General features: G+C 26.1%; 3 protein-coding genes across 4 annotated transcripts; all 3 read left to right on the plus strand.

The window, feature by feature from the left end:
- The first annotated feature begins 237 nt into the window (after positions 1-237).
- On the plus strand, positions 238-738 carry LOC128955630 (substance-K receptor-like). Its single transcript, XM_054301304.1, has one exon. The coding sequence runs from the start codon at positions 238-240 to the stop codon at positions 736-738; it is 501 nt and encodes a 166-aa protein (XP_054157279.1).
- Positions 739-6,978: 6,240 nt separating this feature from the next.
- LOC128954937 (uncharacterized) lies at positions 6,979-11,075 on the plus strand. Of its 2 annotated transcripts, none has more exons than XM_054300554.1 (7): positions 6,979-7,502; positions 7,590-7,922; positions 8,473-8,768; positions 8,851-9,078; positions 9,169-9,736; positions 9,838-10,470; positions 10,549-11,075. In XM_054300554.1, exons 1-7 carry the CDS (start codon positions 7,385-7,387, stop codon positions 10,968-10,970), a joined length of 2,598 nt encoding a protein of 865 aa, XP_054156529.1. In that variant the 5' UTR covers positions 6,979-7,384; the 3' UTR covers positions 10,971-11,075. The 2 variants fall into 2 exon arrangements, with proteins under 2 accessions (XP_054156529.1, XP_054156530.1); XM_054300555.1 differs by having other exon boundaries at positions 9,838-10,464.
- A 465-nt stretch (positions 11,076-11,540) lies between these two features.
- LOC128956346 (surfeit locus protein 4-like) lies at positions 11,541-13,065 on the plus strand. The gene is made up of 4 exons (XM_054302063.1): positions 11,541-11,855; positions 11,992-12,255; positions 12,342-12,669; positions 12,745-13,065. The coding sequence occupies exons 1-4, from the start codon at positions 11,805-11,807 to the stop codon at positions 12,912-12,914; spliced, it is 813 nt and encodes a 270-aa protein (XP_054158038.1). The 5' UTR covers positions 11,541-11,804; the 3' UTR covers positions 12,915-13,065.
- Positions 13,066-13,327: the final 262 nt, after the last annotated feature.

The raw sequence follows: 13,327 nt of genomic DNA on the forward strand, positions 1-13,327 counted from the left end.
ATGCTAAGCACATTATTGTACTTAACATAAAAATGTTAAAATATATATATATTATATATAATTTAGATATTACAACATACTATAATAACAATATTTAATAATTTATAGTATTAAAACAAAAAATTAAATACAGTACCAGAATTTTTATTAGATTAAAAATACAGTAAATAATATAATAATATTAATAATTCATTTTCATTTTAATCGATTAACAGATCTAATCGCAAAACAATAAAAATGTTGGTTTTAGTTTTGATCGTATTTGCCATATGTTGGCTACCGTTAAACATGTATCACATTTTGATGGACTTTTGGCCGCAACTGTTTTCCCATAATTTTATTGTCTTCATAGCTGTCCACTGGCTGGCCATGAGCTCTGTCTGCTATAACCCGTTCATCTACAGTGTCCGCAACTTTTACTTTCGACAGGGAGTCAAAAATTTGCTAAATTTTCTTATTTGTCGTTACAATAAAATCGGACGATCGAGACATTCACCGGAAAGTATTGTATCAGTCAATACACGTATTACTAATTCAAGTATTATTAGACAACAGACCTGTAAGACGTCTAGTGAAGAATCGATGGAAATGAATGGCACGACAACCAAACAGACAGACCTTACGGCAGCAGACAATGACAACAATAATAGTACGTCTAATAAGTCAAACATCCGATGGTTGGACTTATGTAGAACTGCACGCATTCAGACTAACAATACTAGTATTAGTAATGTATGAGAGAAACAAAGAGAGAGAGAGAGAGAGAGAGAGAGAGAGAGAGAGAGAGAGAGAGAGAGAGAGAGAGAGAGAGAGAGAGAGAGAGAGAGAGAGAGAGAGAGAAAGAGAGAGAGATGGAGGAAACAAAAAATAAAATACATATCTTATACAAAATGTACTTTTATTTATATTAATTTATTTTATTACTTATATATATATATATTAGATGTATAATTCAAGTAAGGTATATTATTATCTATTTATTTATAAATATATAAATATAAAATATACAAAATATCAACTATTATTTTATGATATAAATAATATATACAGAAATATATTTAATTCGTTTATTAGTAAAATAAATATATACAAACACAGTATAAATACAGAATATTCTTGAAATATATATATATAAACAGTATTTTAATAAATAAAATCTTTTATTTTATTTATTTTATATTTCAATAATAATTCATATTATAAATTAATACATTATTTATAATGTTTAACGTACAATGTATTAGTATCATATTATATTATGTATTATTGTAATGTTGAAAATAAAAACAATGTATTGTATATTCAATTTAAATAAATAAAAATAATTTTTGAAAAACTTTTCATACACTCTATTAGTAATTATATTATTTAATAACAAATAAATGTAAACAAATATAACAAATTTTATTTATGTATTTAAATTAGATTAAATATTTAAGTATATAATTCAATTGATGCTATATTTTATTACTATTATTATCTAGTTTTATATAAAAAGTTTTCTTTGTACTAAAAAATAAATCAACATTAGTGATTGTTTGTAATGTTTGTTTTTACATTAAGTAACTTTAAACAATTGCGTTAATTAATTGGCACATTTTGTTGCAAACGAACTTAATTTTTTATTTTAACTAAAAGTTAAGATAATATTATTTTTATCGATATAAACATTTATTTAATTAGCGATTACATTATATTAATTTGTTTAAACAAATGTCAATAATATTGGCTCAATACTGTCATTAAAAAGCAAATCTTTAATTTATGACAAATAAAATATTTATTTTAACTAATTGTAAAAACTATAATAATTTTTGTTTTCTGTTTGTAAATTTTATATATATATAAACAAAATTTATAGTACTATAGTATATGTTTTTTTTAAATATTGTTTAATAAAATACATATCATATATATAATTATATGAAACTTATATGAAAGTTTAAGTAATACAACTGGCGGTTACCCTATGAGGACATTTCCATAGGGTTTATGTTCAATGACTTTATTATATTAGACATGCTGTCAATAAAATGTTATTTTATTTTCAACAATAATATTATTTGTTTGGACATTAATTAGAAAAAAGAGAGATTTATTTTGATATTAAATATTTGTCAAATTTACTATTATACAGTACATATAATAATAATAAAAGCTAAATAACTTACTAAAAATAACAACAAAATTAACTTATAGATTTTTTTAACTAAATCATATTATAAAAGTCTCGCCAAACATATTGACTAAAAAACACTTTATTAAATAGTTTTGATTAAATATATTTGTTATATAATACTTTATGCTGTATATATACAGTATATATATACAATATATATAGTTTTCTAATCATTTAATCTAAAATAACATTTAATTATCTTTTAATTTTCTTTTTTCGTCAATTTTACGTACAGTGTCTATGATTTTCTAGACTTAATTTATTTGATTAGTTATTAACTAAGTAATAATATACAATTATTTTATGCAATAAAAACAACAAATAAATCAATGGATTGCATAATCAATTAAGCAATTTATTATACAGTAGTAAATAATACCCTATTATTAGTTGAAAATCGTGTCTTGAAATAAAAGGTTTCTTTTATTTATATTTGTTTTGATTTTATTTGATTTCGAGTCCATATGTAATGTCCAATCAATTGGAAATTAACATAAGTATTGGCTAACTATACGTAATATTTACTGAATATTATGTTTGTAAATGTATTAGTAATACTGAACTATAGTTCAGTATATATTATTTGTCTAATTTTGTTACAAAATAATAATTAGATTTTATTTTATGTTAGCTATGTTTGTAAAATTGCATAAATTAATATTTTAATGATTTATATATTTAAAACATATTTGATTCAAATATATTAAGATAATAATATAATTATTTTTTTAAAAACTTTTTTCAAAAATTTTATTTTAAATATAATGAAGTTATTTAAGATGATTTAATAGTTTATAATATTGTTAGAGTGTAAGTCTTAAATGTAAATAAATAATTAAATAATATTTAATATCTATAAAAATTTATTTAATACTCTTTGTGATTACATAATGTGTTTTATAATAAGATTTTTATCTAAATGATATAGTTTTAAACATTATTAAATTTATATAATAATCTAGAATAATGATAATTTTAAATATAATAATTTATTATAAAAAGTTTTTATTAAATTTTCATATTAAGTTATATTATAAGTTTTATTAATGTATATGTAATTTTTTTTTTATTAGTTTATATAAATTTTTATTTATTTATAAATCAAATGAATGCAATACTTTTGAAAAAACTATATATACTATATGCAACAAGTTATAAATATTTAATATAAATGCTAAATCAAATTTATAAAATTAAATTAACATAATCTTTTGTACTATTAATATACTGTATAAATAATTTTATACATAAAACACTTTATTATTAAGTTTTGGATATATTTTCTGACAAAATTTTATTTTTTCAAAAAAAAGTAATTAATTATGATTGTCATTTTATAATTATAAAAAAAACTAAATAAAAGTCTATTGTGTCTACTGGGATGTCTAGTCAGTACAGTACAGTCTATGCTTAATATAAATAACATTACATTTAGCTGTATAATCTAATGAGATTTAACTGAGTGTATACTAACTATTTTATTAATTAGATTTAAAAATTAAACAATAGTAATAATTATTATAATTATCGTTTTGAAACTTTTAAATTTATAAATTTTATTGTAAACAAATAAAACTTTTTTTTGTAAAATAAAAAATATGAAATTTTTGACAACTAAAAAGAAATATTGTAGTAATTTCTATCTAAAACATTGCTATAATTTAAACTATATTTGTTTAATAATAATAATATAAATAAATAATTCAATTCATTAATGAATACTGTAGTGAAAAACACAAAAAAATAACACAAAAAAACAATCCTAAAAACATATAAATCAATTTATAACATCATTGTATGCTTTAAAGTTTAGTAGAGTTTATAAGTATAAATAAAATAATAAGATTAAAACAATTTTTTTAAATAAAACAAATTGAAACATAAGTTTATTGTACTCTAGTTTTTTCACTGTCTATTAGATTCAGTTATTTTTCTAAAATAAATAAATCTTAATCAAAAAATATTATCTATGGACTATAAAAATAAAATGCAAAATTAGTCTAATTTACTATAAAGTAAAGTCAATGTCAAGTTTAATAAACTTTATAAATTGTGAGAAAAATTTGCATTATTTTTTAACTGTTTTAAATTATTTATTTAATGACTATTAATAGCTAATAAACGGTTCATTTATTAATTAAAAGTAATTATTTTCAATCAATGTATTGAACTTTAAATGCTATATAATAATACAAATATCAAAACGACAGAAAAACTACATTATATTTAAGGATTATGTTTGTTATTATTAAAAAAATCATTAAATATATAACTAATGTACAATAGTTATGTAACGTATGGTAATGTTTTTTGAGTAATGCTTATAAAATTGTTTTTTTAAAAATAATAATAATACTATTAAACTAATGTATTGTATATAAGTATAGCAAATTTATTAGAAAATATTTTCAATAAAATTGAAATAAATAAATATTTTGTTTGTTATTTAAAATAATGTCAATAACTTATATAGTATTGACATTTAAATAAATATAAACCCTATAATAAAAATTATTTAAATTAATATACAGTGTATGTGTATATAATTAAAATATTTGAGCTTGAGCACTGTATTTTTACTTTGATTATGTATTTAAATTACAATTTTATATAATATGAAATATATAATTTTAGTCATTTATCTACTTTATATATATATATATACACATTTGTAATCAATACAATGTCAGACTCATTATGTTTTAATATCTCTAAAACTATAATTATAAATAATATGAAATTTGCTTACCGGTAAAAACTTTTCAAAAATTTATTATTAATAGTTTTTAAATTATTTAAATATAACTAAGAATTTACATTATAATTATAAACAAAACAAAACTTGTGTTTTCAGCAAATTGTCACTCCTATGGAATCCATTGAATTCACCATTGATTCTAAAAAAATTAGAATATTATTTAAGTTAAATCAATACTGAGTTCAATGGAGTCCACTTGAATGACAATTTGTTAAATACTAAAGTTTTTAATTATAATGTAAATTCTTATTTATTTTTAAATAATTTAAAAACTATTAATAATAAACTTATGAAAATTTTATACTAGATTTTTTTTTGGGGGGGGGGAGTCTATCTATATTTTATGCAAATGTCATATTATTTGTAATTATAGTTTTAGAGATATTAAACCATAAAAGAGTTTAACATTTTATTGGTTCTGAATGTATATATAATTACTAGAAATATGATTATGCAAATCTAATAATATTAATAATAATAAAATAATCTTAAAATAAAAATTGATTGCATAATAATATTATAAGATATAATTGAATTTGATAATAATAATAATAATAATAATATGATATATAATATAATATATCTAAAGTAATTTGATTATAAATCATTTTAACAATATTATGATTACTTTAACTGAAATTGATTAAAGAAAATAATATATATATATAGTCAAATGTAATTTGTAAATGAGCTAGAATAAAATAAATTCTACAAAAAAAAACAAAATTTATAGGTAATACAAATTAAATATAAATTTTCTATTATATACTATATATTTTATGTAGTATATAGAATAAATTATTATCAAATAACACAATGGTATTAAAATACTTTAATAAACTTATACAGTATATAACGGTATATAAAGTATATATTTATTTATTATTTTAGTTGACATCATCACAGTTGTAGTCAATAGTGATTTATATCAATAATCAATATGTTTTTGATGTTTAAAATTATTGAATAAGATATACAAAATAATTTACATTTAATTAAAAACATAAATATACAAAACAAATATATGAAATTTATATTATAAAATAAATTTATGGAAACTTGCAATTTATTAATTAGTTATATACATTAAATTAGTAAAAATAAATTTTTGTAATTACATTGTATATATTTACTTAACATTATATATTAAAATAATGTATATACTATTTATTGTTAGCAAAATTGTTTATGTAATTGTAGTTTATTATCAAAATTTATTTAATTAATACTAATTTTGGATTTAATAATAATATATATATTTATTATATTTATATTAACTTTATTTTTAATGCAATATTTTCCACCAATCAATTAAATATTTACAAAAAAATTGAATTTTACATACAGTAATTATTAATCCCATTATTTATTTTAATTATTGTATTTTAATATATACAGGTATATAGTATTATAAATAACAAATGTAACCTTGGTAATCCCTCCAAAAAAAAGATCATCTAACAAATATAATGTTATAGAAAAATTACAATATATTAATACCCTATTTATTTTATTTTATTTGTTTGAAATAAATATACATTAGTAATGTTATCATTACCTACATTACTAAATCATAATAAATAGCACCTCTCTCTCTCTCTTTCTTTCTCTCTCTCTCTCTCTCTCTCTCTCTTTCTTTCTCTCTCTCTCTCTCTCTTTCTTTCTTTCTCTCTCTCTCTCTCTCTCTCTCTCTCTCTCTCTCTCTCTCTYTCTCTCTCTCTCTCTCTCTCTCTCTCTCTCTCTCTAATATATAATACTAATCTATGCGTTATTTATGCTAAAAATATTTCATCACTATTAAGGCTATGTGTATTACATTAATACAGTACTATACAGTGTAGTACACATATTATATACACACACACACACACACACAATAAAGCGGCAAATGTGTGGCAATAAAATAAATCATATATCGGATCGACATTACAACACATAAAGCAAGTAATGGGCGGATCTTAGACTATAGAACTATAGATACAATTTATTTAATGTAATGTATTGCAGGCGTAATCTATAATAGAGTTATAGATACAGTGTTTATGTGTTTGTGTGTATGTATTGCTGACCATACGATACGGCAATTCATTGGTTTTTATATTATTATTATTATTATTATTACTATTAATACAAATAGTCTGTTAGTGTGTCTATTGTTTGCATTTCAATCAATTCATTGATTAGTAAATTGATTTGAAAACACGTTTTTGAAATCAATTGGTTTGTTTGTCATCTGATATGACTATTGATTGATTGATTCAATTGATTGGTTGATAATGTTATTGACATTGAATTGAATTGAATGTTCAAACCGTTGAACTATAGTTGCTATTTGTTAACAGTTTTTTTTGGGTGTTTTAAAGATTAAAGTAACCGCTAATTGATTTGTTGGTTGTTGTTGTCGTTAATTTACCGTCGGATCAATTGATCAGTTAAACGACGACAAAATGTCTGACAAGAATCTGCTTTTAACGGACACGAAGACTATCATAAATTCATTGGTCGTTCCGCACCCGAACGGCATTGGACTCAAACATCTGTGCAATGAATACTATGATCTCGAGGGTAATGACATCGCCGATATGTATCGGCCACTTGATAGACGATGACATCGATTTTTTTACTGACCATAAGCTTCTATATTATCAATAGGTTCGGAGATTCCGTACCGCGATTTAGGGTATCATTCGTTGACTTCATTTCTCAAATCTATGCCCGATATGATCCGTTTGTACGGCAATCTGCAGGACATACACAATGTAACAATATTTCCGGTTGTGTCCGAAGCCAATAAGCATGTTATCGATCTGGTCAAAGGTCAGAACAAGACCGACAAAAAACGTGGTCGCGCTAAACGAATATTTTCAATTGGTATGTGGAATCGGACGGCAAACAGTGTCCACAATCCGTACAAATATTCGACGACCACCGCCTCTGTGCCACCGCGTTTTCGGGGACTGTCCAACTCGTTGGACGCAAATAGAGGTCAGTATACCCGAGTTTTTTTTCATTGACATATTACCGATAATTTTTTGTTGGATCTAAATTTAATTACAAGAGAAGTGTATTTATCACTTTATCAACATTTTATAAGTCATGTCTAACAACAACATCACATAAAATATTTGTTTTGTTTTTTTTATTGATAATTTGTGTGCCAAACAAATATAATGATAATCAAATGTGTCGATCCTTGAAATTAAAATATATTACAATCATTTATCACAAGTGTTTGTTTGTTTTGTTGTAATAGATTTTTACAATCAGTATTTAATTCAATACAACATTCAATACTTGAATTCATTGTATGCAATGAAGACTGGATTACTTAATGACTACTTTTTGGCTAATTATAGATATCAGTTAGCATTGAATGCTTTGTTGAATCCATCAACAGGTGATTGTTGTTTGCAGAAGACATGCAAAGACTATTTTAATTGTTTTTATATAATTAATTGTTTTTAAATACATTTATTTATTTATTTTCAAATAAAAAATTTGATTAAATTAGAAACTAATAATAATTTTTTTACAGGCAATCGGGTTACAACCAATTTGAGTACAAATATACCCCGAGTTAACGTAAATATGGTAAACACAAACTCGAGACCAACGCTATCGTCAACCGCTTCTTCAATGAATCCATTGACCAAAAAGTTTGAAAATTTTTCGATCACAAGAGGACCGCCACCGGGACTAACACGACAACAGAAAAGTGCGCCAAATCTTATGAATAATATAATTGGTAATCAACAGAGAACATCGCTATTGCCGACACCACAACAGTCACGGCCGGCTTCAAGTAACGGCGTTATTCCTCCCGATATTAAGGTATTAATTGAGAGATATTTATTACCGTTTATGGTATTTATATTGAATTTGTTTTTTGATAATTAATAATTTTTTTTAAAAGGAAAAAATCAAGATAATGATGGCCACACCAGACTTAGTCGACGGCATAATGTTATTTAATTTTGCCGCACAATATAGAAACCAATTCAAAGAACAGTTTGATTCGCAAAAGTTTGGTTTCGATACTTTGGCCGGTTGTCTACAATCAGTACCCGAATTAGTTAAAATGATTCCAGTGGGCACCTGTACCTATAAATTGTTACCCAATTTGGATTATATTAATGAAATGGTATTTATCTTATCAATTGTTGAACTGTTGGCAAAGTGTTTGAAACTAAACTGATTTTTTATTTTTAAAATTTTTTGTTTACCCTAATAGACAATTCCATCTCAAGAAACAATACCAAAAGTTATTGCATCGACAACAACGACACCAACAGCAGCAGCAGATAATCAGTTAACTAATGGACACACGAAAACTACAATTATCACTACAGTGTCCACATCAACCTCAACAGTGTTGACGTCAAAGGCTTCTAATTTGAAATCCATTACCCGAACCATTAATAATACTAATTATGGCAAATGTAATGGTGTTAATAATAGGGCTCACAAGCCGACAGCCTTTGCAAGATTTCAAGGCGATGACGACGACAGCGAAAGTATCAGCTCTTATGGTTCACTTGAAGACAACAATAGCCGAGCGATTCGTTATTTCCATCATTTACTCATTAGTAATCCAAACGGTATCAATAGTATAGATTTTCCCAAACTTTGGGAGAAAGAGTTTGATCGGGTTTTTCGTCCGAAAAACTGGGGCTTTGACTGTGCGATGGAATTGTTTGTCAGTTTGCCTAAAGTGTTTGCCATTGAAAAGACTGGAAACAATGATATTATTTTACACGACGCCCGATACAAGAAGTTTGAGACCAAAACTAAGGCTAATGGTATTGTAGTGTTTTGTTTTGTTTTTTTGTTGAAACGATTATCAATAATAATCTATTTTATTATTTCAATTTATGTTTACCGATAATTACTAATTATAAAGGTTATATGGATGAAAAGGAGGCATTGCAACGGTTACAGGGTATACCCGATCTAATTCAGGCCAAGATTGTCAACTGTATTAGCTCAGAAATGCCGGCCGGTATCAGAATTGACGTTTTTATCTCTGTATTCGACGCCAAATACGAACAGTTAGATTTGAAAGCTTTGCGCTTCTCCGATGTCGACGAGTTTTTTGCTGTTCTCGAAAAAGATTTGCCAATTATTGTTAAACGAGTTGATGGACTGAAATTTATTTATACTAAACCATTGGAACAGATTAAAGAATGGTTGGGCAGTTGCTGTCGATTGAATCGATATATTATACCAATTACCTGTAAAACAGACGTTCCCCGCTATGTAGTACTGCCCGGCGAAAAGTTTCAGCCTCCAGTACTGCCTCCGAAGTTTCAGGCGGGTCTTAATGAATATGTGGCCTCATATATCTCGTCAGCTGTCAGTCCTCACGAAATGTATATTCAATTCAAAGGCAAGAACTATCATCAGGCGCTCGAGATTCTGATGCACGAAATGGACTTCTATGAAGATCCAGCTCAGGCTCCTACAAGAGAATGGTCCGTTCCTTATGAATACCTGTGCGTTGGATTGCCCTGTGTTGCAAAATATCCAGGTATTGGTGAGAATCTAGTTTTTTTAAAGATTTATTTTTTAAATTTAAAATAAACATTATTTGTTTGATTGATTGATTTATTAGGTGATCAGTCGTGGCATAGGGTGAAAATTAATAAGATTTTCTTGAATCAGACCCGTACTGTTCAGATAACTTTTGTCGATTACGGCGGTTCAACGATTACCGATTACAGTGATCTAAGATTAATGAAACGAGAGTTTCTCAAATTGCCGATTCAGGGCATCAAAGTGGCCTTATATGGCATTAAACCTGCTGGCGGTGCTCTAGGCTGGACCACCAAATCGCGCGACAAAGTACTCCGTTTTTCGAAACCCACCTACGCTTTGGCCACTTCAGTGATCGAGTACCGTAACGGTGTACCAATGGTGGCCATCTGTGATACAAATAGCGATACCGATGTTTTCATTCATAATGTGCTGATCGATGACAAACACGCCGTCTATGAAGAGGACGTGTTGGACACAAACATCGATTTGCTTAAGTAATAGCCACCGATTGCCTATACTTTTAACACAAATTGAAACTCAATATTTAAAAAGTAATCGAAACTATCATATCATTCATATTTTTTTATATATATATATATATATTCATTAAGCATTCATTTTTTTTATTTGTTACTGACATTAGAATTGATTACTAACTTTATTACCGTAATATGAAAAATAAGTTGAATTTAAAAAATCACATTTATTACGGTATAAAATAAATGGATTATTTTGTTATTAAAGTCAAAGTTACTAAATGAAAATAATTTAACTGATCGTTTAATATCAACAAATGTTATGAAAATATGATAAAAATATCATAAAATTGTTTTTTTTTACTTTAAATAATATCACTATTAGTATATTGTATATGTTAATTACAATTTAATATTATTGTTATTATTATGATTACTACTATTACTACAATGAATGCGCAAAATAATAAATACTTAATTTAATTTTAGGACTTATAAAAATGTTTGTTAACAAAATAATTTCAATAAATAAATGTTTTTTTTAACTATAAAATAGTTTAAATTACTTGAGATTAAAACGTTTTATATGTAATAATGTATTATTGAATTGATAGTGAAGTCCATATGATTTGCTGTGAAGTAGAAAAATATTATTGTATTTACACTAAACAGTAGTGTTTGAGACAAACAAATATATGACTTGAAGTTAAGTATAATTGTAATACACGTGGCATTCAAGTGATAGTTAAAGGTCTTAAATAGTGATAATCTGATCCAAATTGTCTTCATTGGTCCGACAAATTTGAATGCAATAATCTGATCATCAATTGGTTGCTATTGATTGTCATCAAAAGCAATGAACAACAGACAAGAGCTCATATCAAAGGCTGAAGACGTGGCCGACGAGGTCTGTGTTTATCTGTTGTTGATCTGTCGATTGTCACTGTCTTCCCGACAGACTTTTCTGGCCATAACTTGTCTCAACTTCGGCCACAGATTCTTATATGTGTCTAATCTTTGTTTGTTTTGAATGACCCGAACAGGTATTGCGTCGCTCGAAGACCATATTGCCGACCATTGCCCGACTATGTCTGGTGTCGACATTTATCGAGGACGGCATCCGTATGTGGTTCCAGTGGTCAGAACAACGGGACTACATGAACAGCCAGTGGGGTTGCGGCTATTTTATTGCCTCATTTTTTGTCTTAATCAATATGTTGGGCCAACTGATCGGCTCTGGACTAGTGGTGGCCCGATTTCAGGTGATGATTGCCTGCGCAATACTGTTCGGTAATGTTGTCCTTCAGGTACGTCTACTTTTTGATGCTTTAAATTGTTACCAAATTTTTGACTATTTTTTTAATGTGTTATTGTTTTTCTTTCTGATGGCCAGACCTTTGCGTATTCAATACTATGGGACGTAAACTTTTTGTTACGAAATATGAGTCTTTGCGGCGCTCTATTGCTTCTGTTGGCCGAATGTAAAGCCGAAGCCCGAACTCTGTTTGCCGGCGTTCCGACACTCGGCGAAAACCGACCGAAAACCTATATGCAGTTAACCGGACGCATACTAACAGTGCTGATGTTCGCTACTATCTTGCACTTAGACGTCAATATCTTCTCAATCATACAAAATATTATAGCCATCGGACTCATGGGTGCCGTTACTGTTGGCTTTAAGACAAAACTGTCGGCTCTGCTGTTGGTTTTATGGCTTAGCGGTAAGTGTTGACGATTACCCTAAAGTTATTTATTTATTAATACTGATGATTGTCTTCAACCTACTTGACTGACAGCTTTGAACTTATATTTCAACTGTTTCTGGACGGTTGACTCACACAAACCGATGCATGACTTCCTTAAATACGACTTCTTCCAGACATTGTCTGTGATTGGAGGCCTATTAATGATTGTCCTGTTGGGACCGGGAGGTATATCGATGGATAATCATAAAAAACGATGGTAATTGTTGGCCCACATAACCACTACCACCACAAACACTCTTATACATACATAACACCCATAAATATATTAAATATCTAACTCTTCATATATTGTATTTTTAAAAATTATATATATTTTTAAAACTATAATTAAATTAGTTGATTAACTATATTACCAATTAAGTGAAATCATTAATGAATTGTATTGTATTGTGTGAGCTGTTTTTATTTGCAAATACACACTGAATTGAATCCATAGTTCAATATAAATGTTATTATATTTAATATATATATATATATATATATTATTTTATTTGTTTTTATTTTTATTTTTTCCAAATTTTTTTTTTAAAAATTTACTCTCATTTTCTTAAACATTGAATAGCTATCAGAATTCAAAATTATATTTTAAAAAGTTTGTTTTTATTGTGTTTAT

The sequence above is a fragment of the Oppia nitens genome, unplaced genomic scaffold, assembly GCF_028296485.1.
Source record: "Oppia nitens isolate AA-2021 unplaced genomic scaffold, nextdenovo-longstitch-racon4-pilon3 scaffold2_pilon_pilon_pilon, whole genome shotgun sequence".
Classification (NCBI taxonomy): Eukaryota; Metazoa; Arthropoda; class Arachnida; order Sarcoptiformes; family Oppiidae; genus Oppia; species Oppia nitens.